Genomic DNA, 27,080 nt, shown 5'->3' on the forward strand with positions numbered 1-27,080 from the left:
TTAAAATTCAACTTGTGTAATTTAACACCTACCCTTCAGTAAAAAAAATATTTTATTTACGCTACCCAAAATAAAAATCTGACTGTTCTCAAATTGCTACAGCTAGAAGGTATGTGTTAATTAGTGGCAGCGGTGGGATCGTAAAAACCCAATAGACAAACAAAGACGTGATCGTTTTGGAGAACCGTCCCGGTTCTTATCTTCATTCAGAATCAGCCGATTCTAACAGTGGAAAAGAATTTTTTCGCAGTAAAGTTTGGAGAGTTTAACCAGCAGCTGAAAAGGGATCATCGATGAGAAGCGTTCGTGAAGAATCAACTACTCCAAAGACTAGTTCCGGAAGTGCCTGGAAAAGAGTGTGAAGTAAAATTCTCCCTCGGGTGTAAAGACAAGACATAAGAAGTCCAGACAAGAGTGAAGTGTTGTGAATTCGCGTTTGGTGTTTACCACCCTCTGTGCAGTGAAAGTGCTTTTGGTGTTTAGTGAAAGAAGAATCGCCCAGTCGACTATTGTTCAATTGGTTTCCTTCTTCGATCATTGAATCGCGTGTGCAAATAGAAAAGAAAGGAAAGAAGAGCTGTTATTTTTTTTTTTTTTTGTCTGCAATGGGTAAGTTGATATGGCATATCTTTTTAAAGAGGCATTTTAATGGAGTTTGTCTTTTGTGTATCGAAATTATATGTTTAAATGGTTACTCGTAAATGTTTTGTTTTTGATGAGTAGAAAATTTTATAATAGTATTTTCAATCTTTAGAAAGCACGCATCATTTGTAAATTGAGTCAATAAGTATTGCTTTTTGTGACTAATATTCTTTTGCCAATAAGTATTTAGCAAATTTTTTATATACTGCATTAAGTATGGTTATGTGTTAAGCTGCAACAGATTATTTAAGAAATGCTTAATTTACTTTAATTTTTTTTCCTATGTTGCTAATGGTACGTATTTTATGTCATACATACCATAAATTGCATTGCTATGTTGTTTTACTGTAGTATTTCTGGATAGTGTGAAACTTTCAGAGTAGACAAACTGGTACCTTTAGTTTTATTTTATTGTATCATTTTAAAATTTTGTCACTGGCAAAATGTCATATCTTGGCAAGGGTCGAAAGCAAGACCTCATAAATCTGTCTGTAGAATTAGGTCTAGAAGTTCCCCCAAATGCAAAAATACAAGATCTTAAAAGCCTCATTGTACAGAGCCCTCAGTATGACGAAAAATTCGTCGAGGCAACACTAGAGTCGATTATCGAAGCGCGAATCGAACAACATAGACTCGAAGAAGCCGAAGAGCGTAAACTTGAAAGGGAAAGGGAATTTGAATTAGAACGTCTAAGGTTGACAAACGCCAATAATGGCAGAGAAAATTCTCAAAATAATATTCCGAGATCTATGAGAGATTTGAAAAATTTAATGCAGAGATATAATCCCGAATCATCGGATATTTCGCTTTACTTAGCGATGTTTGAGCGTCAGGCTCGCAAAGCGAAGGTAGAGGAAGGAGACTGGGTGTCACATTTGATGGCTCTATTGCCAATGGACATTGTTTCTATTATTCTACGAGAGCCGGAACAGGAGCTAGATAATTACTCCTACGTAAAGAAAATTCTTTTGCAGCGGTTTAAGTTGAACCCAGAGGCGTTCCGCGTCAAATTTGTTCAACACCAGCGTCGTGCGGGTAGTTCATATAAAGACTTTGCTTTTGAGTTAAAAAACTATCTAGATGAATGGTTAAACGGAGTAGACGTACGAGATTTCGATGCGCTAAAAGACTTAATGTTGACGGATCAAATTAAACGTCGAGTAAACAGCGAAATTCGCGAACACTTCGTGGATGAGTGGCCGAGTATAATATCTTCTGCCGAACTAGTGAAGAAATTAGATGAATATGAAGCAGTACGAAAGTCCGTAAAAAAACCAACAGGTTTTACTAAAAATACCGAACAGGATTCAAATATTAAAGAAAGGAAAAAAGGAGAATTTTCAGATCGAGTACGTCGCCATGATAATGTTTCGAAAGAAAAAACTGCGGAGAAATGGAAGTCAAGTGTTTTCGAAAAACGGAGAATACCTAGATGTTATGAATGTAATTCAGATAGTCATCTCCGACCTCAGTGTCCTCGGTTAAAAAGACAAGAGGCCTCTGAAGCTGTAAACAAACTAGGCACTTCAGAATCTCCAGATACATGGCTAGCTCCCTATATGAGTATAGAGAGAGTAAATAATCGAGAAATGCCTGTACTCCGAGATACTGGCTCCACTATCGATCTGATCGGATGGGACCAAGTAACACATCAGATGCTTCTAGGAGAGACAGTGTGGGTTAAGCAGCCGCTAGATTTACATTCCTTGTGTTTACCCTTGACTCGAATTGAATTAGAGGGAGAGGACTTTGGGAAAGTCATTACTGAAGCCGCAGTGATTAGCTCCGACCTGAATCAAGAATATTATCTGCTGGGAAATCGAACAGCCCGATTGATAGAACAGAATAAAATGCAGCCCCATAAAATCAATGCTGTTATGACTCGCAGTCAAACGAAAGCTTGCAGCAGGAAAGAAAATTTCCCTAGCCAAGGTCCAGAGAACAAAGAAGTTGAGCGCCCCGCGGGGCGAATGAATGACGAGGAGGAGGGTGAAATTTCCCCCGTTAGAAGGGTCAGCGCGGGATGCGCAGAAGGAGAAAACCACTTACCCCCCGGTCGAATGAGGAGCCGATGAATACTCTATTAGGAGTGACAAAGGAAGATTTTATCAAGGCTCAAGATGAGTGCAATACCTTAAGCGATCTCTGAAGGCAGGTACAAGAACAAAGGACCGCTGGAAAACGGGAGTTTGTCCGAGAAGACGGTTTGTTTTTTCGAATTTCCGAAGATCACCATGGGAATAAAAGAAAGCAGCTAATCATTCCTGAAAAGCTGCGGGAAAAGGTAAAGGTTTTGTGGCATGAAGGAACGGCTGCAGCACATTTAGGGGTTACGAAAACGAAAGATAAACTTTTAAGGTATTTTTATTGGCCAGGTTGCTTTAAAGAGATAGAAGAGCATGTTCGCACGTGTGACCCGTGTCAAAAGGTGGGAAAACCCGGAGAAAAGAAAAAGGCACCTATGAAATTAGTACCCATTATAAGAGATTTTTTCTAAAATCAATATCGATGCTTGCAGACCCCTACCAGTCACTGCGAACGGAAATAAATATATCATAACTGCCATCTGTATGTCCTTCAAATATCCTGATGCAGTCCCCGTTGCAGATATCAGTTCCGTGACGGTAACGAACGCGTTGATGAAAATTTTTAGCAGAATGGGGTATCCCAAAGAGGTCCAATGTGATCAGGGAACTTCCTTCACGAGCAACCTAACAACCGAGTTTTTCACAAAATTTGGTATCAAAGTGACTCACAGCTCTGTTTATCACCCGCAGTCGAACCCCGTAGAGAGACTTCACCGCACAATCAAGAGACTCTTGCGAGTGCTGCGTTTAGAGGCCGGATCGGAGTGGAAGAAACATCTCCCACCTGTTCTGCTAGCATTGCGTACGGTTACACACGAAAGTATGGGATTTAGTCCCGCCGAATTAGTCCATGGTAAGAACCTAAGGACCCCAGAAACACTATTGTATGAACACTGGGTTGAGCCCCAAGAGGAGAATGTCACTGTTACGGATTATGTTCTCTCGTTAATAAATAGACTGAAAAGGTGCCAAGATATAGCTTTTGAAAAGTTAGGAGAGTTGCAGGGAAAACGTAAACTCTGGTATGATAAGAAAGCAGTTAAGAGACAATTTAAAGAAGGGGACTGTGTGTTAGTCGTTGCCCCCTCGAAAGCAAATCGATTATCAGTTCAATGGTTCGGCCCTGGTATTATTGAGAGTCAACTCTCAGAGACTAATTACGTAGTGAAATTACCGGGAAAAAAAGAGCGTTCTCAGATATATCATGTTAATATGCTGAAGCCATACCATCAGCGGCCGGAGACAATTAATCTACTATTGCAAGAGGTTGATGATAAAGGTTTAGAACCGGAAGTTGATATTCCATACTTCACTGCTGATCCAAATGTGTACGACTTTGAAGATATAACTCGGGAGAGTAAACTAGAAGAAAGGTTGAGTTCTGAACAGATAGCTCAGTTGCAGACTTTGCTAAATACATACATGTCAGTGTTCTCTAACGAACCTGGGATAACCGATTTAGTAGTTCACGACATTGAATTAATCAATAATCAGCCCGTGAGATCGAAGCCATACCGCACATCACATGTATTCAGTCTCAGACTACCGACTGGTTATTTTTCTTGAAAGTCAACTCATTTTGCTAATCCCCATCAAATGTTCAATGAAACTTTTGCTGCACATGTATCATCAACTGCTCAGGTCGAAGTATTCCATATAAAATATGTGCCATTGCATGGACAATGGTTTATTGCTCATTAAATCCAAGACCCCCCTCAACACCACCACTGTCAGTGGCTCCTCTGAAAACCTACACAAACAATGTTGTCAAATTAAAATGGGCAATTCTAAATGTTGCACCTGATATATGCATCTGATTTATTCAAAAGATATCATTTTGCAGAAAACGCTCTAAAATCAAATATAATTTTATGACAATATCTGAGTGACCAGCAGCAGTTTGTGATTTCATAATCTAATATTCTGTGTCTAATAGTACATAAATCTAATGGAAAAGACTCCATTATAGGTGGTGTTACTGCTGATCTCACAATCATTCTGACATTCATCTCTTGTTGAAGAAATTCATTTTCCAGATGTGAAGCTAGTGAATTATCATCCAAAAATAAATAAATAAATAATAAAATAAAATAAACTAAGGTAAAACAATAAATTGTTTTCAAGGGAATGCAAATTCAGTAGTGAAGTTACATCCTTAATAAACAAAGAAAAACTTTTCTTACAGAAAATTTTATTTAAAAATGTAAAATATGCTGCTGCAATTCAACATTTGTGCCCATAAAGTTAGATATGGGCAACAGCACAGAAGTACAAGCTTCTGGATGGCTATACAGTAACTAAAAAATGAAAAAAATATGCTCAGATTCACATTGTTTTATGTTTGCTCTAACATATAAAAATACATATGATAAAAAGGACTAGAGAAACATATATCATTAATCACAGTTTGAATACTGCAGCAAGGAAATACATAAATTATATGCATATTTTACAATCATTTCTAAAATTCTTCATTCACTTAAAATACAATTTTGAAATTTAACAGAATATTCATTACATTTAACAATATTACATTTAACAATATATTCATTACATTTTACAATCATTTCTAAAATTCTTCATTCACTTAAAATACAATTTTGAAATTTAACAGAATATTCATTACATTTAACAGATATTGCACTTATGCACTGCTATGTAAAAATTATACATATAATTTATGATATTTGCTTCAAAGCTTTATCCACGAATAAATATGAAAGATTTAAATGCTAAGACTCAAATTTCTCATTTTCCAAGCATTTTTCAAGACCAATCAAGACTTTAATAGGATGCCGTTTCAAGACCATTCTTTAATAGGATGTCATTTCATCCCTATTAAAAGAAAAAAAAATCCTATTTTTTTATACATGTAATATATATCTAAATAAGAAATTCTCATATAACATAACACTTTAAAAATATAGTTAGATAAATCAGCATAAAAAGTATTGATAAATGTCTTTAAATTTGAATCATACAAAGTTCAAATCGCAAGTTTTATTATATATTAAATATTAAAAATACCAACTTTGTGATGAATATTAGCTATTAAAGAATGAGAATTGTAGCAGAATTCTTTTTATGGCATGGTTTTAAAGTAAATTAGCGACCAAATATGGATTTATATCAAAGGGATTTTAGAGCTGTGATTTATTAACTAAATAAAAGAATTGGAAGACCACAGGTTTGCCAGATGAGAAGAAAAGATTTCAGAGCTTAAAGTTAGATGATGGCTCCCTCTGGAGTCTTATCGAACGGATTTAATTGTAAACCAGCATGTAAGGCATCAGTTCAAATAGGCAACAATTATGTTTACTCTGATGACAAAAAGAAATAATTTTCACTGATCATCTGAAGAGAGAATTTTCATTTAATACTTCATCAACTGACCACAGCGTATTAAGAGAGTTAAGGTGAGTTTGACTCTTCAATCACAGCTCGTACCATAATACTAACTTTCTATTCACCAAACATGGAAAATTAGTTAGTATTATTAAGATACTAACTAATTTTCCATGTTTAGACTTAATCTAGAAATGCTCTTGGGTTTTATGGCATTACATAAATGATTCACAATTTATTAAATAGCACAGTTGCTAAATCTTTAAGGATCATTAATGTCTACCTGGTAAATAATAACTTCCCAAGATCCTAGAAATATGTTAGCATTTGTTTTGCTTCCCAAATCAGAAAAAGTTATTAATAAATGTGAAAATTTCAGACTCGTTAGTTTTCTCTCAGTTTAAGAAAAATTCATAAAACAAACTTACCCCAGTTACACTGCAGCCTTATTTTAACTTGATTTCTGATGATCACTTTGAATTCAGGAAACAATTTTTAAAACCAAGCTACTTGTGAGGCTAACTGAATTTGTGAGGAATTTAATATGCAGCATCAAGGGTGGTAACATTAGCACTCAATTTAAAATTCCATACTAATATTATATGGGAGACATTACAAAATCAGAAACTGACTACAATTCATTATTAGCATACTACTTGTGTGATACTGGTACAGCAGTTAAATCATTCAAACTAGACCACGCAATATAAAACTTTGAAAACAGCGTATTTAAGAAAGGTGCAGCAGTATTTAAGAGTAGTAAAACAAATGGTCAATTTGCATCAATGGAAGTAAATCAAGATTACTTATAATCAAGAAGAATAAAATTATGGCCTCAGTTATATTTATTCAACGAAACTGCCATTAAATCTATCAAGGAGTGAAGCAGAGATTTATGAAGATCATGCATATCCAATAGATTATTTGAAAGGCCAATTTCATGTTCCATAAAGTTACTTTTCTTCTTAGGTAAATGTTCCAATTTGAACCTAAGCAACAAACAGCATCTTTATCCACCTATTACTAGGTCCATCATGTTTTATGATTGTCTGGCACTGAAAACAGATACTGATATCGTAATTCAATATTGTGTACTTGGAATAATAATGAATGCTTATAACTACATTAGGAATAGTCTGCTCTAAACAGATTTCAAAGTTGACACTATTGCCAACTAGCTAGCCCTTTCCGCCCAAAAAAACGTTTTTCAAATCATTTTTAGAGTATTCTCATACACGAAATCACCATCTATCATTTACACTTTTCATTGCAACGATAAAATGTAATTCTCTTGCATCTACTTTTGCATATTATATTTGTATATATTCTTTTTATGGCTATTAATGTATATATAGAATTGCTTGGCATGGTATGCTGTCTGATTGATAAACTTTGGATCTTATTTTATGAGCAATTTTGTCCATTTTCTATATGCATATTAAGAATACATAAGCTTTTGGCTTTTGTGTTTCTGCCTTTGATAAATGGTATTAAGTATTAGTTTCTGCAGGTTCCAAGATCTAAATTTTTGCATCTTATATTTTATTCTTATAGAAATTCATATATTTAACTAGTTTAAAAACTAAAGCTTTTAAAGTTTTAATTGGTTACGCCCCAGTGAAACAAAATGTTATTTCATATAATTTTTTTAATTTTAATTATAAATTTAAAATTAGATCTCATTCTGGCAAAAATGAAAGATTTAGGAAATTATCCAAATGTGAGGGATTGTGTTTTGCATACAGGGAAAAAAATATTTAGAAAGTTTTATGAAAATGACGTCTTTATTGAGCTAAGCAATTTAAGACTACAATATAGCATACTTATGGCTTGCATTATAGATAGTTCCTGTTCCGTAAACAAATTCTTTCTTCCCTAATTATTTAAAATATTGTTGAAAATTATGGAATAAGGAAAGGGCTGTTAGCACAACCGTGCCCAAATTGACAAGTGAATAAGCCCTTTTTTCTCTATCTATTAAACTACCTGAATGTGAAATAAGATATATAACATAAATTACGAAATCTAAAGGAACTGAAAAATTTTAGATTTTGCCTAAGAAATAAACACTTAATTTTGTCTTGTCGGGAGGAATGATACAAATCATGAATATATAAAAATAAAAAGCAAATATGTACTTTTACCAGTAATAATCAAATACCAGTTCTAAACTATATTTTTCTGAATTTTTTTCATTTATTAAATGCTGTTGTGAAAATTGGATTTTCAACTGAGCACATTATAGCTCAGTAGGTATGACATAAGATTTGGAAACCAAAGGTAGCACATTATAGCTCAGTAGGTATGACATAAGATTTGGAAACCAAAGGTCTCAAGTTTGAAACCCACCAAAAACAAGTTGCCTAAAATTTGGTTTTTGTTAAATTTTTCCTTTATGTTCCATATATGGGAGAATTTTCTCCATTTTCTAGAACATTTGTCTAAAATGTTCCAACTCATTCCTCAGGTGTATGTAAGTGGTTATACTTATTCAGTTCGAACAATAAAGTCTTGAATTCAGACGAGTTACTTGCCTCTTCATCTATATGATCACTTCATTTATGCGACAGTTTGGCGGAGGCACCATGTAAATCAATTATTGCGACAGAGTTGCACCAAAGCCTAACGTATTCAAGGACTTTCTCTGAGTTTGGTCTCATACAGGATTTGAGTACAAGATCAAGAAACATGGCTGATGGGAAGGAAGCCAAGCAAAATCCCCCCAGCAGGAGCTAGCTCCGTTCCAAGTAATACTGCACCAATACTGATCCCGCCTTACTATTGTGTTCATAAATGCTCTCAAAAACACATTTTGCTGTGCAGCTCATGTAAAGTAGCAAGCTGAAAGACTACTACTTACACGGGTGCAGCAAATCGATGAGACATCTTGTAGAGACATTAGGTATATTTTTGGAAGCAGGAAAGATGAAAAACAGCAACTGCCTTCGCCGGGAATCGAACCATGGACCTCTGGAATACCGGCTCAGCGTGCAGAACCATTACAGCACGAAGGCACGCTACGAAAGTGGGAGAAATAACTTATATACTCCCCTTTTTAAAGGGTGACTGGGGTTTTCAGGGGACCCAATTGCCAAATCTTGGGTGTGGAGAAACCTCATCCAACACCCTTTTAGTTCAGGCGCCACTGTAGAGACATTAGGTATATTTTTGGAAGCAGGAAAGATGAAAAACAGCAACCGCCTTCGCCGCGAATCGAATCACGGACCTCTGGAATACCGGCCCAATGTACAGAACCACTACACTACAAAGGCACGCTAGGAAAGTGGAAGAAATGCCTTATAGTCTGAAGCTTACATTCAAGATGTTCTTGCTCTATGCCAAAAAACAAATCTCTCCATGGACTAAGAGGTAAGAGGCCCATCTCAAGAAAGGCATTGCCGAGGACTTGTACCAGGTCCTGTCGTCTCAGAATTATGACAGCATCAATGCCTGAGTGAAACATTGCCATCAAATAGAGAGCAACCTCTGCAGGAGGTGAGGCTGCAACTGAAAAAAATCCCCAGATGTACACCACAGCCAAGTTAAAAATGAATGTCACCTTTATCACTGTGAACAGACAGTGTGTAAAAGCCCTTGTTGATTCGGGTGCCAATTATTCCATCACATCCGAAGAATTATAGTGACAATTGAATGTTCCTATGTTTACTGAAAATTGATTTATACTGAAAACTGCCTGCAGTAGCCACACTGGCACACTGTGTATTAAAAACTGATTTGAATGGGACTGTGAGGCTGTTTGAATTTCTTGTGCTTTCACAATGTAGCCATCAAATGATACATAGATGGATGGATGTGTGTTTATTGATGGTGTTATCGATTGTGGAAATCAAGAACTTCAAGCTTGCAGAAATCCTTACGGACAATGAATGTTTAAATAAATCAGAGTGCTCCTTGTTTTCCACAACAGATTATTTAATTGAAGCAAACTCCACAAGACAAATATGTGGCCTTAATCCAGAAGTATGAGAAGCAGATGGAGCTATGATTGTTGGGAATAGATTTCTGATGTGTGAAAGAGAGCTATCAATACCAGCTTCAGTTGCCACTATAGAGGATAGTTGTGGCAAATTATGGGCAACTAATTGTTCTTGAACAACCCAACTGATATCAAAAGGGATGAACTTAGGCTGTTTAATGACTATAGTAAATGACACTACTTGCTCCCTAAGTAGTCAGGCTCAAGAAGGTTCTTAGGGACTAAAGTCCAGAAAAAGGTTACCTTGAGAAACAGTTCACATTTAAAAGAAACTTTCGATACTGATCAGACCAATGCTGAGGAACACGAACTGTTGAGTCTACTAGAAGAATTTAGTGACATATTCAACTTTAACAGTATTGCGAGGAAATTCCAATGCTATGTGATGAAGCACAAATCAATACATGTGACAGCATACCAATCAAGCAAAGGCCATACCATGTGTCAGCCACTGAGAGATGTGCGATTGCAGAGGAAGTGCAACGGATGCTAAAAGAAGATGTGATCATCAGACAGTCAGAATACTATCAGACAGTCCATGTCCAGTCATGCTTATGAAGAAGAATAATGGCGAATGAAGTTTTTGTGTCAATTACAGAAGATTGAACAAGATAACCAAAATGGACGTTTATCCGTTACTTTGCATCGATGATGCTTTGGACTATCTGGCTGATGCAGAAGTTTTCTCTATGATGGATCTAAAGTCAGGCTACTGGCAAATAGATAGGAGTAGATAATAATAGAGGTTAATGATACAGACACGTGACACCAGATGGTCTTTATGAATTTAAAATAATGCCATTCGGATTATTACAACCATACTCGAACCAATGACGGACACGATACTAAGAGCCCTCAAATGGAATATTTGCCTTAGCTACCTCAACAATATAATTGTGTACGCATCTAATTTCAAAGAATACCATTAACGCTTGAGGGAAGTTCTGAAATGTACCCAAAGAGTAGGACTGATGCTAAATTCCAAAAAATATTCCTTAGGCAAAAAGAAGCTGACTATACTGGAACACCTAGTCGATCAATATGGGATCTATACCAATGAACAAAAGGTACAGGTGTAACAAAGTTCTCTGTTCCCAAAAATATCGTCGATATCAGAAGTTTTCTAGCTTGTTCTTCTACTACCAATGATTTATCAAAAATTTTGACAATATTACAAAACCCCTGCATGACTTGCTGAAGAAAGATGAAAAATGTTCTTGAAACATGTTGCGAAAGGAATCTTTTACAACACACAGAAAGTTACTGACCAGTGGCACTGTTTTGGGACATTTTATTCCAGATGCAGAAATGAGGATACATTCTGACATTAGCAGCTATGGCATTGGTGCAGTACTGGTTCAGATCCAGGATAGCAAAGAAAGAAGGAAGCCTATGCATCCAGGTCATTTCCTGCAGCTGAAAGGAACTATTCTACAACCAAAAAGGAATGCCTTGCTGTCATCTGGGCAGTCAGTAAATTCAGGTCATATTTCTATGGAAAACCCTTCACGGTAGTCATGGAACACCACTCTTTAGTTGGCTGGCCACTGTTAAGGATCCATCTAGAAGACTTGCACGGAGTACAACATAAATTTCGTCTACAAGAGCAGTTCCATATACTCTGATACAGATTCAATATCTAGGAAGCCCCCTGTCAAAACAATAATTGAAAGCAATGATGACATCCCTTTCCTCACAGCAATCACAGATTATAGAAAAAAGTAGCAGAAGGATAAACAATTAAAAGTCGATCATTACAACTCTCAAGAGAGGTGATGAATGCCAAAATTATCAAATGAGAAATGGTATACTATGATGATCATATGATAAGGTATGATCATATGACAGAAGCTATATAAAAGAAGTTTATATGAAGTTTTATAAAAAACTATAATCCTATGGGACAGCAATGGCTCTTAATTGTACCAAGACAACTTCATAGTAATGTTCTAAGTCTTCATGATGCTCCAACCGCAGGTCATCTTAAATTTGCCAAAACATATGACTGAATAAGAAGGAAATGCAATTGGCCAAGGCTATGTGGGAGCACACGATGGTATGTATCACACTGTCAAGAATGCCAAAGATGGAAGTCGCCACCGCAACTTCCATTAGGAAAGCTTCATCCTATAAAACCCTCCTGACATACCATTTACCAAAAATTGGAATAGATCTACTTGGATGCATTCCTAGTTACTCAAAATTGGAACTAGTGGATTATAGTTTACACAGATTACTTTACCAGATTTACAGTCACAAAGGCAGTACCAACTGATGAGGGCACCGAAATTGGCAGATTTATAATTGAAGAATTTGAACTGAAGCAAGGCGCCCCTGAAGAGATGATACATAACTGAGGCCACAATTTCTTATTCACTACTGTTAAAAAAATCATCCAACTATGCCAGACGTCTCATTCTGATAACTGCATACCATCCACAGATCAATGGTTTAACTGAAAGATTCAGCAAGACACTTGCAGACATGCTGTCCATGTACAGTGGTGACCAAAATTGTGGACACTTTTGGAAATTTTTATGTTTTTGAACTTGTATGCTTATAGAAAATGTTACGTTTCGCAAAATGCAAACTCGTATACAGTCAAAAGTCTTTAATCCGAACTCGTCGGGACTTCGGCGATTCCGGATTATCGATTTTTCCGGATTATAGATCATCAGTTTAAATCTGGTAAGATGGCATGCAGAAATTATAAAATTAAAAATATGAAACCGTAATTTATAAAATAATGAGCAATTATGATCTAAAGGGTATCAAAATTTACAAAAGAAGAAGCTTAATATTTATTTGTTTACTTTATTAAACATTTCTTTCAACGTGCGCATGCGTAAAGCATACATTACGCATAGCCGAAATTAGAAAATTGCAACCAGAAAACTATTTGATTTGTATTCGTGATATTTATAATGATGAGGAATTTGATTTAAATCATATCAAAGACGGAGTACATCGAGATAAAATACTACATTTAGTAAGGAATTATAAGCCGAATAAAATAAAAACATCTGCCCTGAAGATAACGATAGTGTTGACAGATCAACTTCCAGTTCATTGCGCGCCGCGACGTCCCCCCCCCCCGCATGCAGAGCAGCATGAAATTGATAAACAAAGGATATGTCTTTATTCATTTTTTGTAGCAATTCCACTTTTTGTTTGATGGACATCGAAACATACTTTCATTTTGTAGATCCTTTGGGAGCTCCAGCATCGGAAATTCTATTTGACATAATCAAAAGTTCAAGCTTACTTTTATAAAATTGCTCTTACAGTCAGCAAAAAACAATAAGCCGGATCCAATTCGAAGATTAAGGAACAATGCAATCATCAACATTAACTGAAATAGATAAGATAATTTTAGCTTATACCGTCCATTATACATTAAACGTGGACGCGAAAACGTATTCTGCGCTTGCGCAGACGCATATGCGCAGTAGTAAAGGTCTTGAGCGCATGCGTAAACGCAGCGCATGCGCAGAAAGATTTTAGCTTTGAGGTCCAGATTATGGGTGTCCGAATTAACGACTTTTGACTGTATATCATTTTAAAGAGAATTTATTACTGAATTCAATACAAAACACAAAATTCAATTATTTGCAATACAAAAAAAGTTATATGTACTTTAATATAAATACAAAAAACGCATCTATGAAGTGGTTTGTAATGTCTAGCTTTCCTGGCCAATCACTGTTCTTGTTCTGAGAACCAATCAAATGTTAGTAACTGCCAGTAGAAGCTGACATCATGTTTACACTTGAAACAATTCATTATTTTGCTCTGTTCTGTAGAAGGAGGACCTGTTTCTTATACAGTGCAATTACAAGTAGGAATTTTTGTAAAAATTTTTAATATTTAGTCAAGAAGCAATGACATCAAATAAAAGAGTAGATTGGACACCTAGAAAGAGATGTAATATTATTACGTTACGAGAAAGTGGTCTTTCCTATGCTGAAATTGCAAGACAGGTGGGTGATTCAGTGACTACAGCTGGAGTCCGAAAGTTTTGCTTGCAATATCAGGAGACAAATTCAATAAAAAACAAAGAAGGAAAAGGCTGAAAAAGGTGCACCACATCTATTGATGACAGAAGAATAAAAAGACTATGTCTCCAAGATAGAAAAATGTCATCAGCGGCCATCAGAAGTGATTTGAATGATGCTGGTGTTTCTGTCAGTTTAAGAACAATCAGAAGAAGATTAACAGATGTTGGACTGAGAGGTAGAATTCCACAAAAAAAGCCTTATCTTAATTTTCAGCAACGAAAACAAAGACTACATTGAGCAAAGGAACACATTAATTGGACAGATGATCAGTTGTCACAAGTTATATCGAGTGATGAAACTAAGATATCGTTATTCGGTAGTGATGGGCGAAAATATGTAAGACATAGAATAGGAGAAGAGCTACATCCTGACTGCATTCAAGCAATTGGGAAGAACCCAGTTAGTGTCATGATTTGGTCATGCATGTCAGCAGACGGTATTGGTCGCCTTCATGTCATCGATGGGATACTGAATGCAAGAAAATACATTGACACTATTCTTACAACCAAAACTTCTACCTTCCATCAGAGATCTCTTTCCCAACAATGCTTCGTTTATTTTTCAGCAGGATTTTGCTCCTTGCCACACGGCCAAAATATCGAAAGAGTGGTTTCGTACAAAGAGCATTAAATTGTTGTCATGGCCAGGAAACAGTCCTGATCTCAATCCTATCGAACATTTGTGGCACCGTTTGAAAACTCTTGTCTGAATGAGGCGTCCATCAAATAAAAGGGAACTAATTGAGGCTAAAATTGTTTCCTGGCATCATGTAATAACGAAAGAAGAGCTTAAAACTCTTGTCAGCTCAATGAAACGTTGATGTGAAGCTGTAGTCAAAAATAAAGGGTACCCTACTAAGTACTGATAACTCACTGCAATCATCACTATCTAACGTATATCGATAACTATTATCGTTTAACATTTTTTGTATTGCAAATAATTGAATTTTGTGTTTTGTATTGAATTCAGTAATAAATTCTCTTTAAAATGATATATACAAGTTTGCATTTTGTGAAACATAACGTTTTCCATAAGCATACAAAGTTCAAAAACATAAAAATTTCCAAAAGTGTCCACAATTTTGGCCACCACTGTACATAGAAGTTGAACAGAGAAACTGGGAAACTATCCTACCGTTTGTGACTTTTACTATAATTCAGTGAAACAAGACACAATTGTGTTTAGTTTATTCTTTCTCATTTATGGTAGAGATATCCAGACTTCTCTTGACAATTTTACCATCCAATACTGATGACCCCAACGACAGTTATGTGCAACATCTGATCACCAGAGTTAAGAAGCTAGACAGCTTGCAAAGCTCAATATCCTTAAAGTGCAAGCCACAGAGAAGCACCGATAGGATGAGAGGCTTGTCATTGACTTGTCAGCTACAACATTGGAGATTTAGTGTGGGTTTTCACTCCAGTAGGAAAGGTTCGATTACCCAAAAAGCTCCTAGGACATTACTTTGGACTGTATCGAATAATGTAACAGTTGTTTGACATAACATATGAAATAGAAAGGACATTACTTTGGACTGTATCGAATAATGTAACAGCTGTTTGACATAACATATGAAATAGAAAGTATAGAACAAAATAGGAAATGGCGGAGTTCAAACAACATTGTTCACGTATTGTGATTGAAGCCTTATCCTGATTCAAAAGAACAACTAGATGATGAAAGAAAGCCCAATATTTGCAGAAAACCTGTTTCAAGAAGCCAGACAAAATTGTAGCAGGACACTGCTTCTTTCCAAGAAGGGAGTTATGTAGAGAAAATTGTTCCTTTCGACCAAGCTCATTATGGCTCAGTGGGTAAGACAAGATTCGGAAACCGAAGGTCCTGAGTTTGAAACCCATCAAAGGCAAGCTGCCTAAAAAATTGGTTTTTGTTTAAATTTCATCCCTGTTAATTTGTTTCTTTAATGTTCTATATATTGGGTAATTTTCTCCATTTTCTAGAATATTCCAGCTCATTTATCATGTGTATGTAAGTAGTTACTCATTCAGTTTGTACAATAAAGTCATACTTCTTCAATTGTACGATAACGTCAACTACACAATATATATTACATCTTGATAAAAATAAAAATCTGGATTATTATGTGTCTTGCAATAAGAATAAAACCTTTTCATTTCATCACATGAATGAAAGTTGTCTTTACCTTTAGATCATTTAAGTTACTCAATATTTATTTTCTATGCAAGTGCTTCAGTCTGTTGCTCTTTTGCTGTAATGCCAGAAATAGCTTTTAGAAGCTTTCTAGAACTGCTCAAATATTCTATTCAGCACAGATTTTGTACTGTCAAGCACCGGCAAAATCATTTGATCACAGGCAGCAGTTTAAATGCAACATAGTTAATGAATTTACCAAAATTCTAATAATGAACACAGCTACAGCATAAAATTGCAAATGCGGTGGTATATAAAAGGAGGGGGGAAAGGTGTTACCCTGCTTTAAAACATTATTAAGCAAACTATTTGATAATTTGGCAACATTCACAATAATCTGGAACTAAACATTTTGCAATTAATATTTTCCTGGAAACATTTGGTTAAATGAGTTATTTTATTTATTTTTTGAACACACACACACCACTCCCCCCCAAAAAAAAACTGCATTGAGCTTTTGTATAACATTAAAAGTTTATTGATTGATTACAAATTAGTAAAACTTTGAACCACATGGATAGGTTATATTATGGTTACTTATCTAGCTCTAGTATTTCAAAAATAAAATTACAAATTCTCATTCATTGCAATAAAGCAAAACTACCACAACACCTTACAATAAATCTTTCAAGATCAACTAGTAAATACTAACAAATTCATTGTTTTTCTTTTAAACAGAATATTAACTTTTAGCATTACCCATCTATGGCCTGAAACCAACACTCATATTTGTTTTTACTATCACAAAGCAATACTAGTTGATGGATGGTTCCCCAGCAGTGCAGGGTTATGTATATATAGATGGAAGACAAAATAATATGAACACCTGTGAAATAATAGAAAATCTTTATTAATAGGGGGTTGGACCACCCTTTGATTGAAGTACAGATTGAATGCAATGTGGGATAGATGCATAAAGGTGATGGATAATAAATATTTAAAGGTATATTAAGCCATTCCTCCTGCAGAGCGATCTCTAATTCCGAAAGTCCGGATGGAGGTGGAAATCGGGAATGAAGTTTGGACTCCAAATATGCCCATAAATGTTTAATAATATTCAAGACCGGAGACTGAGGGAGCTAAGCGAGATGTTCAGTTGCATTGTCATGCTCTTCGAATTATTCTTAAATACACCTAGCAGTGTGGATAGGGGCGTTGTTGTATTGAAAAAGTGGCACTCCCCAGGGAATACAGTCTGGACAAAAGGATGGACATGATCCCCTAGAATGCTTAGATAGTGTTTGGATGTGATCCTCCCATGCAGAATAACAAGTGGCCCAAGACCGTGCCAAGATATTGCACCCCATATCATAATGGCGCCACCCCCATGCTTCAGAGTCAGCAAGATGCAGTCAGTAGAATGAAATACTTCTATATTCTCCAGACATAAATGCGTCCAGTCGTCTGAAATAGGGTAAATGACGATTCATCTGACCACATTACCTGTTGGCACATCTATGGGGGCCGGCTTTGTGCTCTCCGCACCATTGGCGTTGCTTGAAAGCATTAGTTGCTGTCACCAAGGGTTTACGAATTGCCACTCTGTCATAAATGTTTGCAGCATGAAGTCCCCTTTTGACAGTTTTTGTTGAAACGGGGTCCTGGAGATGACTATTCATTTCGGATGTTATCTCGGATAACGATTCCTTGTGCTTTTGGGCTACTATGTGCTTCAAGACCCATCTATCCCTATCAACCACTGTTGTGCTTTGAAGACGTTGTCTTACCCTCTTCTGTGTACACTATAATAACGGCTGATACCGTACTCCTAGCACACCCCACAAGCTTTGCTCTTTTCATAACCGATGCTCCACTTAAACGCACTCCCACTATCCTTCTTCTTTGGAACTCTGGCAGGTCTGACATTTCAACTTTTCACAGACAGTTTGATCGAAGCATGCAATGCAGGTGACTGCTGTTGAGAGAATGATACTTTCCTCTTCCCGCTCACTAGGTGGCAGACTTTTGTTGCAGGTGGCGCGGCTGTACTGCAGGTATGAAATACGTCATACTTTTTCACAGGTGTTCGCATTATTTTGTCCTCCATGTGTTTATAAGCTACACAAGCTATAGCTTAGGGCCCCACCCCCCAAAAAATTTAAATATAGTATAACAGTCTCATAAAGTGCACTATAATCTCAAATAGCTTGGGGTGTTATCAAATCTAAATCCGGCTCTGTTCCCCAGTTATCAACCAGGATAAAGCTTCAAATATGTATTAATGTTTACTAGGCTGGTAATACTGTCAGAGCTATGATAGCATACTAAGATATTTATTTGCACATAGAAGCTGAACACTTTGACTGAACAAACTGATCACAAATTAGGACTGTGTTGGTTCTTATCAGCAAGCATCCAAACACATAACAGCTATGCAAGAATCGAGAGGCTCATTCATCTCATTAATTTAAATACAATGTCAATTCAATTTTTAATTAATCAGGTATAGACTATTCAAAATCTAATAGCTTTGAATTATTAAAAACAAATATAAATTTTTTTCTACTGACTTACTTTTTAATGTCAATATAAAATTAAACTAATTTTAATTAACAGTATTTTAAAAATATAAGAATACCGATAGTAGCATAAAATAGTAGCTAAAAAAATTGCATTTGAAGGGAACAACAGTAAGATGGTCTGAGAAACATTCTAATTTAGAAATGGGCTCCACAGCTGGAAACAGTTATAGAAATACTATTTTAAAGAATTAATTATTCAGATTTGAAATATAAAGATAACACATTTTTGTTTAAGAAATGCAGTTATAAATTATATTCGTTAAAAAAAAGTTCAACATTTTCATAATACTTTTATTCAATAAATAACATGTAAGTTACGTTTTATATGAATATTGAATGCATCACAACTAAAACTTTAATCTTAATAAAATATAATAATTTTTTAGGTTTGAGATAAAAAGAAATTTTATCCTAATTAAACACTTTTTATTAATCAATAGCTGAAAAATTATGTTTGGAATTTTATTCATGGCAATGTCTGCAAAGTTATGGCCCGAAATTATACATTTAACACAGCTTTTAAGCTTAAATAAAATAGCTGGATGTTTTCCTTTACAGGAAACATGCCCAATAATTTTTGTTAGATGATACATTTAAGGAAACATGCAAAATAATTTTTTGTTAGCTGATACTTTTAATTTAAGATTTTCAATGGAAAAATACTCTAATCACAATCTTTCTTATTTATGTGACAGATCCATTCAAACAGACCTTAGCTGAAATTCTTCCTTTAAATTAAATGCATTGTTCTTCTTTTAATAACAGTGGTCTTGTTTTTAAAATAGGTATTATCAATGAATATTTGGTTCTTTTCCGTTTCACCGGCGCAAATCTCGCCAAGCAGACTTTGTTGGCGACAACATACAGTATACACATAAAAAATGTTAGTTCTAAGAATTTTTTATTTTGAAGGCATAAACATTTTAATATGGTTTAAAATTTTGTAAAAAGCCAATAAATAAAGACAATAAATTTGTAAAAAGACATTAATTTAAGAATTTACTATGCTATCATGGTTCAACATCCTGATTCACCGGTTCATATCACGTGACCCCAAGTGATCTCATCTCACGTAAACTACGCTACAAAAATATAATTCTCTCAGTAATTATCTGCATTAATTTGAAGTTAAATCTTAATTTGGAATACAAGTTTAAATGCAAGAATTATTTCAATTCGTACGAATAGCTTACTCAGAAATTATGTAAAACCGCAGTGCTTTACTTAGCTGGTGCATTCTCATTAGAATTAATTAATTTAACCCTTGATTTTGCCTTTTTTATATTTTCGCTTTCGAGTAGAGGTGTGATCTATTTCATTCATCTATTCTATACATCCTAATTGACTTAATTACCGCAAATGGTCTTAGGGCATAAAATTTAATTATCTTTGTAAATATTCTATGTAATTGTATGCCAGTATTGAAAGAAACAATCAAGCTGGTAAGAAATGGCTGAGACTTGTTTTGGAAATGAGGCGTAAAAGGTTACCAGCGAAGATATTCCGTTTGGCATCAGTTGTACCATTATTGGTGACTTTATCGTTTGCGCCGGCAAAACGGAAAAGTACCGAATATTTTTAGTGTCATTCAGTTTTAGTTCTTTTTTTTATTGAAATAACTATGAGACATTATTTCCTATGATTAGAGAAATGTTACCATCATGTTTTTTATCATGCAAAGGGTAAATATTTTTTTTTTAAAGAAAAGAATTGTCATATGTGGAAAAAATAAATTCACCTAATTATGCTCCTTATAATAAAAGAATTTCCACTGATCATAAAACACTTAATTTTTTCCCTTACCATATCAAGCCGATCTTCAATAAATTCACTAATTGCTTCCTCCACTGAACTGGATCGAACAAAATTTGGAATAATAAAATTTGGCAAAATAAGACTAGATAATTCACAAGCCAGAGCTAACTCTTCAGAAACAGATCGTGCTGTATACGAGAGGAATCGCAGAGCAGCTTTCACTGTGCGAGATGTTAGACAGTTATTCAAACATTCTGCAACTGATGAAACCTGTTTCAGGTGCAAAAGAAAATAATGTAAATTTAATTTTTTTAAATAAATATGAAAAATAAATTGAACATGAATGTATAAAACATGGTAAATAAAATAAATGACTGCTTCTAGATGTAAAAGGTCTGGCTATTAATTTCCAGGACTGATGTAACTGTAGGAGAACGAAAAGTCGGAAGATGGCACTACTGATTGCATACTGAAGAGCGTTTTCTTAAGCATGTGCAGTGCAATCGACGCCATTCTGAAGTAAGTGGTTCTCGTGATAAGGCGCATTAAAACCTAGCTCTTAAATTCCTATTGTTGAAGTAAAAATGGAGTAAAGAATTAACATTAAATTTTGCTTCAAATTGGTCAAGACAGCTGTGGAAACCTACGAAATGTTAAAACAAGTTTACGGCGAGGAAGCATTATCCCACTCAAGAACTTTTGAATGGTTTAAACACTTTGGGACGAACGCGAAAGCGTCAAAGATGATCCACGCACGGGTTGGCCACAGTCCGTACGCACGCTGGAAGCAACTGAGAAAGTTCACGATATGGTGAAATGTGATCGTTGATTGACTATTCGAGTACTCGCCAATGAATTCAACATGAAAAAGAGATGGTTTGGAGAATTTTGATGCAAGACCTAGGCAAACGCAAGATTTGTTCCAGATTCATTCCTCACCATTTAAGGGACGAACGTGAAAGCGTGGAAGATGATCCACACACAGGTCGGCCGCAGTCCGTACGCACGCCGGAAGCAATTGAGAAAGTTCGAGATATGGTGAAATGTGATCGTTGATTGACTATTCGATTACTCGCCAATGAATTCAACATGAACAAAGAGACGGTTCGGAGAATTTTCACACAAGACCTAGGCAAATGCAAGATTTGTTCCAGATTCATTCCTCACCATTTAAGGGATGAACAAACGCAATTGAGACTGGATGCAATGTGGCGAATTTATTGACAATGCTGATGCTGACCTTGCGTTCTTTCACGGGAGACGAGTCTTGGTGTTATTAATATGACCCTGAAATTAAGTGTCAAAGCTCTGAATGGCGATCTCCAAGTTCACCACGGCAGAAAAAAATTTCGACTTGAAAAGTACAAAATCAAGGTCATGTTAATCACTTTTTTTGATTGCAATGGACTCATTCATCATGAATTTCGTTCTCCTAACATGACTATCAATGGATAGTTCTACACAGAAGTTCTTGACTGACTTCAAAAACGAATTTGTAGAGTGAGGCCTCATTTTCAACAAAATGGGAGTTGGCTACTGCTACATGACAATGCCCAACCACACATTGTGTTGCCTGTGAGGTGATTCTTAGCCCAGCATGGTGTTGTTGAAATGCAGCATCCACCATACTCTCAAGACCTAGCACCCGCAGACCTTTTCCCTGTTTCCTAAGCTGAAAAATTCGCTGAAGGGAACAAGATTTCAGGTGCCGAAGCCACCAAGAAAACTGTAACGTCACTATTAAAGAGAATTCCAAAAGAGGACTTTAAAACTTCTTTCCAAAATTTGCACAGATGTGCATTACGGCTGAAGGGGATTACTTTGAATCATATTAAATGGCTATGTGTTTAACCTTTTTTTTCTTCTGAATTATTCCATGAGTCCTGGAAATTAATAGCCGGACCTTGTATTTATTTATTTACTTTTGGTTTAATGAGTTTAAGGACAGAATTATTTAAAATATACGAGCACAATTAAAAATAGGAGAGAATTAATAGATGCAAAATTTACAAGAAGTGAAAGCATTGCTTTATTTCTACATAGGCATTACATCATTGCAGCTTATGAACTGATCCACTTAAATAGGATAGTCGCTAACCACTATTCTATTTAAGTGGGCTATGCACATTTTACTAAATAACTGAACTTTGTTAAAAACAATGCAGAATATTTCTTCGAAGTTTAGAATTGTAGCATTGAGTTTAAACAATATATAAAATAAGGTTAGGTTAGGTTAGGTTAGGTTATTTAATTACGGCAAAGCCTTGAGGGCTATCTGCCTATGGGAAGGGATGCCTTCATGGAGGACTTTCTAAGGGAAATTGGATCGTATATATGTTACACATGGGGAAAACCATGAAAACACCCATGCAGCCAGCCCGTTCGTGGGATTCAAACCTCAGACCAAACTACTAGTGTTCAGCGACTAAAGAATTTGAATAATATAATAATACCATACTAAGAAATTTGGACTGAATGATGTATTATTATATATAATTGTAATAATAATGTGCAGTATATTTATTCAAATTATTAATATTCAACTAACTTTCACCACACTTATTTACTTGATAAGAATAAAAATAAAAACTTACTGAAAACTGGGGACCAACAGTATGCATATTTCTTACAACTCTAATTTCCTCTTCATTTAGACCTAGAAGTAATAAATCTATGCAATTTTTCTTTTCCATAGATACATGAGAAATTATAGAGCCTATTAATGAAGTTAAAGTACCTTCATTTAGCAAAACTGCACGCTCAACAGACAGCAATGACCGTGGACGTCTGATGTGTATTCTATCAGCTGCAAGTCTTAAATTTCTAGCAATTGTTCTAATTCTTTGTCGTTGTTGAGCATTTAAAGCACCTAAAAATATTTATAGATATTAATTAAATAATAATTATCATGTTAATAAAATGACATGAAATAATTAACTGAAATGAATTAAGATACAAGAAGATAACTAATTAATACTATCAAAGCTCCAAATTAAAATTTATTGAATGATCTTATAAATAATTTGAAGAAATGCATAGTTACCAAATAAAAAAGGCAAAAAATTGGAAAACTCCCAGTCAAGTGTTTGCAGTTTTGTAACTTAATTTCACTCCTCCCTCCTTAAATACATTTTTCTATATTTCAGAAAATGGAGGAGAGGGAATTTCAACTAATAAAAGAAGTAATATTAACCCCTTAACTGCCACGGAAAACGTATAAGATTCATTTCCCAATGCCACGGTTTTTCACACAGACGCGCATAGTTATGCAATTTATTGGGGGAAAATAAGTGCAAGTTTTACTTTCTAAAAGCTGCTTATTTTCACAAAATAAAGAATAAAAGAAAAAAAATTAATGCACAAAATTTAATGTTTTGAGTAAAAGTATAATAAAAAGATGTAAGTATAATAAAAATGATGTTTTATAATAGAAAAGATCCCTAAAATGGAGTTTCGATCAATTCATTTTTAGACTAGTAAAGTGTAATATCAGATTTCAGTGTTATACCTTGTGAAACCAGCATGCCTAAAACAACATATATTTCTTCTGAACTGGTTGAATGCCACGATTTTGTTCTTGATTTTTCGTTTGCAAGGTGTTGGTTCATATACTCATCTACAAAACAGATTCAGTAACAATATGAAGCACGAGCAGTTCATCAAAAAATAATTCAAAAAAGATAAATGGGTTTGAAACATCCGTTATATCTTTCTTTATTCCTGGAACCTACTACAAAAAGTAAATGAAAACGGAGGACACAGAATAAAAAATATACGTTTTACTCAAACAACACCAGCCAATGTTGTGCAATCACGGTTTTCACTGCTTTAGACACATCCCTCTCTCCAATTTCTCCCATACTTCTCTGAAATAGTATCCTCCTTCGCATACTTTGTCAAGGTCATTATGGTGTTGCATTCCAAAGCTTTACGAATAATTTTACAGGTAGTAGTGCAAAGCAAATGATAGTATTTTGGAAGGGCGTATATATACGCCCGGGGCAGTTAACGCATCGGCTGAGCAAGGCATATATATACGCCCACGGAAGTTAAGGGGTTAATCAAAAAATTTAATGATTCAAGAAAAACTATGACGCCTTTTACTTCAATGTATTTAATAGCACAATATTGAGTTTTTCAAGCAAAAAACAAAGCTGGGTTCATATTGAATTTGAAGTTTTCATCTGATTTATTCTGCTAGGATTATATTATTTTGCAATAACTATCCTGAAAAGTTTCCATTCAGAATAAATGTAGCCAAAAGATATAATCTATTTTCCTATAGCAATTAACATCCGAAATGCTTCTTACCACAATTAATGCTGTAATAATGAAATAAATTTCAGACATACTTATTAAGAATCAATTTCTGAATGCAATGAAATTAATTTTTGTGAGAAAAGGATACAAAATTTTGAGCTATATTATGAAAAATGTAATGTCTTAATAATTATGAAATTTAAACAGAAAATAGGTTAAATTGTGGAAATATGACACTAACATGTAAACAAACATTTTTTTTTTTTGTTTAATTTTTAAACAACATTTTTTTCGGTAATTTTTTTTTTAAGGGAAGGGAAGGGCAACTAAAAAAGTTCTGAAAATAAAGTTGCATAAGTATTTGGACAATTTAGACAGTTTATTTAACAAAAACATTAAAATAACGAAGGACATCTACAGCTAAAATTGCACCTTTGACATGGATTCAACTAATTGTTTCAAGCTAGAATGTTCCATTCCTCTGTAAGAAATGCTTTTAGCACAGCTTTCAAAGAAATATATGCTTCCTTACTCTTTTCTCCCATTCACTTCTTTCATGTTCATTAGGGCTTAAATTCAGAGAAGACGGGGGAGTTTTGATTGCTTAAGAATAATTGTATAATAACCAATAGCAAATTTTAAGGCCATATTTTTAGGATCATTATCCTGACATAGCTTGTAGTATTTTATACTTCAAGTTTTCTTGCAGATGCTTTCATGTTTTCAATAAGAATATTCATAGATTTATAATGTAGTATACTATTTTCTATAAAAGCAAAATTTCCCATTTGAGAGGCAACGAAACATGCACAAACCATTAAGCCTCCACTTCTATGCTCAGCAATAAGGCAAGACATTTTTTCATGTTCTTTTATTTCGGTTTCGCCCCAAAATAATTCACCGATTAAGCCTAAAAGTATTAAATTTTGACTTTTTTGAAAACGTAACATTGTCCCAATATGATAAATTGCTTACCATGCATTTTGAAAATGCCAGGCATATCTCCCTTGCTTGCTAGTTGATGAAGAATATTTTTCTTCTTGATCACTGATTGTATCTATTTGCTTTAATGATTATTTTCACATTTAACTTTTATTGGATATTGTTCTTTTAAATCCCCTGCAAGTTTTACAGTTTTAATTTTGGCGTTTCATTTCATTTTTTGTTGGTAAATCTCCGATTCCTTTGTGTTATCTTGGAAAGGGTTCCAAATTTCACTGCATTTTGAACAGTCCCACATAGTTTCCATCATTTTAATAACATCAAAAATAGTTATATACAATATATTTATCATCTTTAAAACAAACTTAAACTGAAAAAAAAAAAAAAAAAAAAAAAAAAAAAAAAAAATCAAAATTCTAACAGAATTTGTCATTAATATATAGTGCGTTGTATGTTCACTTCAGATATGAAACAGTTAATCTATTTTGCTAAACAAGTAAAGTAATAATTTCCAAGTACAGGAAAAAAATCTTATGATGTATTTCCATTTGAAACAAAAAATTATGACAAGAAATGTCATCTTCTAAATCATTTCAGCATAATTTTTGAGTCTACAAACTTTCTAATTATTACCCCTAATTATTAATTAGCATTTTTTAAATAAATTATTTTTTACTCAGAATATTTTGGTGATATTTATAACAAGAAAATCTTAAAAAAAGAAAGAAAGAAAGAAACCTGTGTTTCAGTATTTAGAACAAGATTTAAGCAAATAAATATCAAAATATATATGTTTGAAAACAAATATGAGCCAGTATCACTTACTAATACAGCAACATCTGCTTCCCTATACTTTACATCCATAATTATGCTTCCTTTGATTCCAAAGGTACTATTGTCCAGCAACAAGTATGGTATTTGCATACCCTCCACAATTCAGAGTTCTGTGCTTCTTACAAAATCAATAAAACAAATCAACTCTGTTTTTGTCTTTGCATAACAAATAATCATCAGTATTTACTTTGGATGACCCAAAACTTTGCATGCTTGAGCCTTTTTCAAAAATAATATATACATTAACTCCTAATCAACTATCTGGCATAAAATGAAATGGAAAAGATATTAAGCGATTAAATGGATGAGGTATGGTCCAATATTTCTCTTTAGTATTTCAGCATTATTTTCTACATTCTTCTTTCACGTTCTACATACAGAATGTGAAAGACCAATTTACCCCATGCCCAATTAGTAACTGGAAGTGCTAACAAGACATCTTCAGGAAATTTTTTTTCATTGA

General features: G+C 34.6%; 1 protein-coding gene across 1 annotated transcript in view; it reads right to left on the reverse strand.

The window, feature by feature from the left end:
- Positions 1 to 4,903: 4,903 nt before the first annotated feature.
- The window catches only part of LOC118191937 (uncharacterized), a 45,743-nt gene continuing 23,566 nt past the window's right edge, over positions 4,904 to 27,080 (reverse strand). Inside the window, exons 5-8 of the mRNA XM_085825807.1 lie at positions 23,319 to 23,450; positions 23,176 to 23,237; positions 20,630 to 20,851; positions 4,904 to 5,564 (exon numbers count right to left, since the gene is read on the reverse strand). Coding sequence (XP_085681933.1) covers positions 5,559 to 5,564; positions 20,630 to 20,851; positions 23,176 to 23,237; positions 23,319 to 23,450 — 422 coding nt within the window. The 3' untranslated portion in view covers positions 4,904 to 5,558. The remainder of the gene's footprint in view (positions 5,565 to 20,629; positions 20,852 to 23,175; positions 23,238 to 23,318; positions 23,451 to 27,080) is intronic.

This window comes from Stegodyphus dumicola, chromosome 10 (genome assembly GCF_044657685.1).
Source record: "Stegodyphus dumicola isolate Sdum_Otavi_A_Nest chromosome 10, ASM4465768v1".
In the NCBI taxonomy this organism is placed as follows: Eukaryota; Metazoa; Arthropoda; class Arachnida; order Araneae; family Eresidae; genus Stegodyphus; species Stegodyphus dumicola.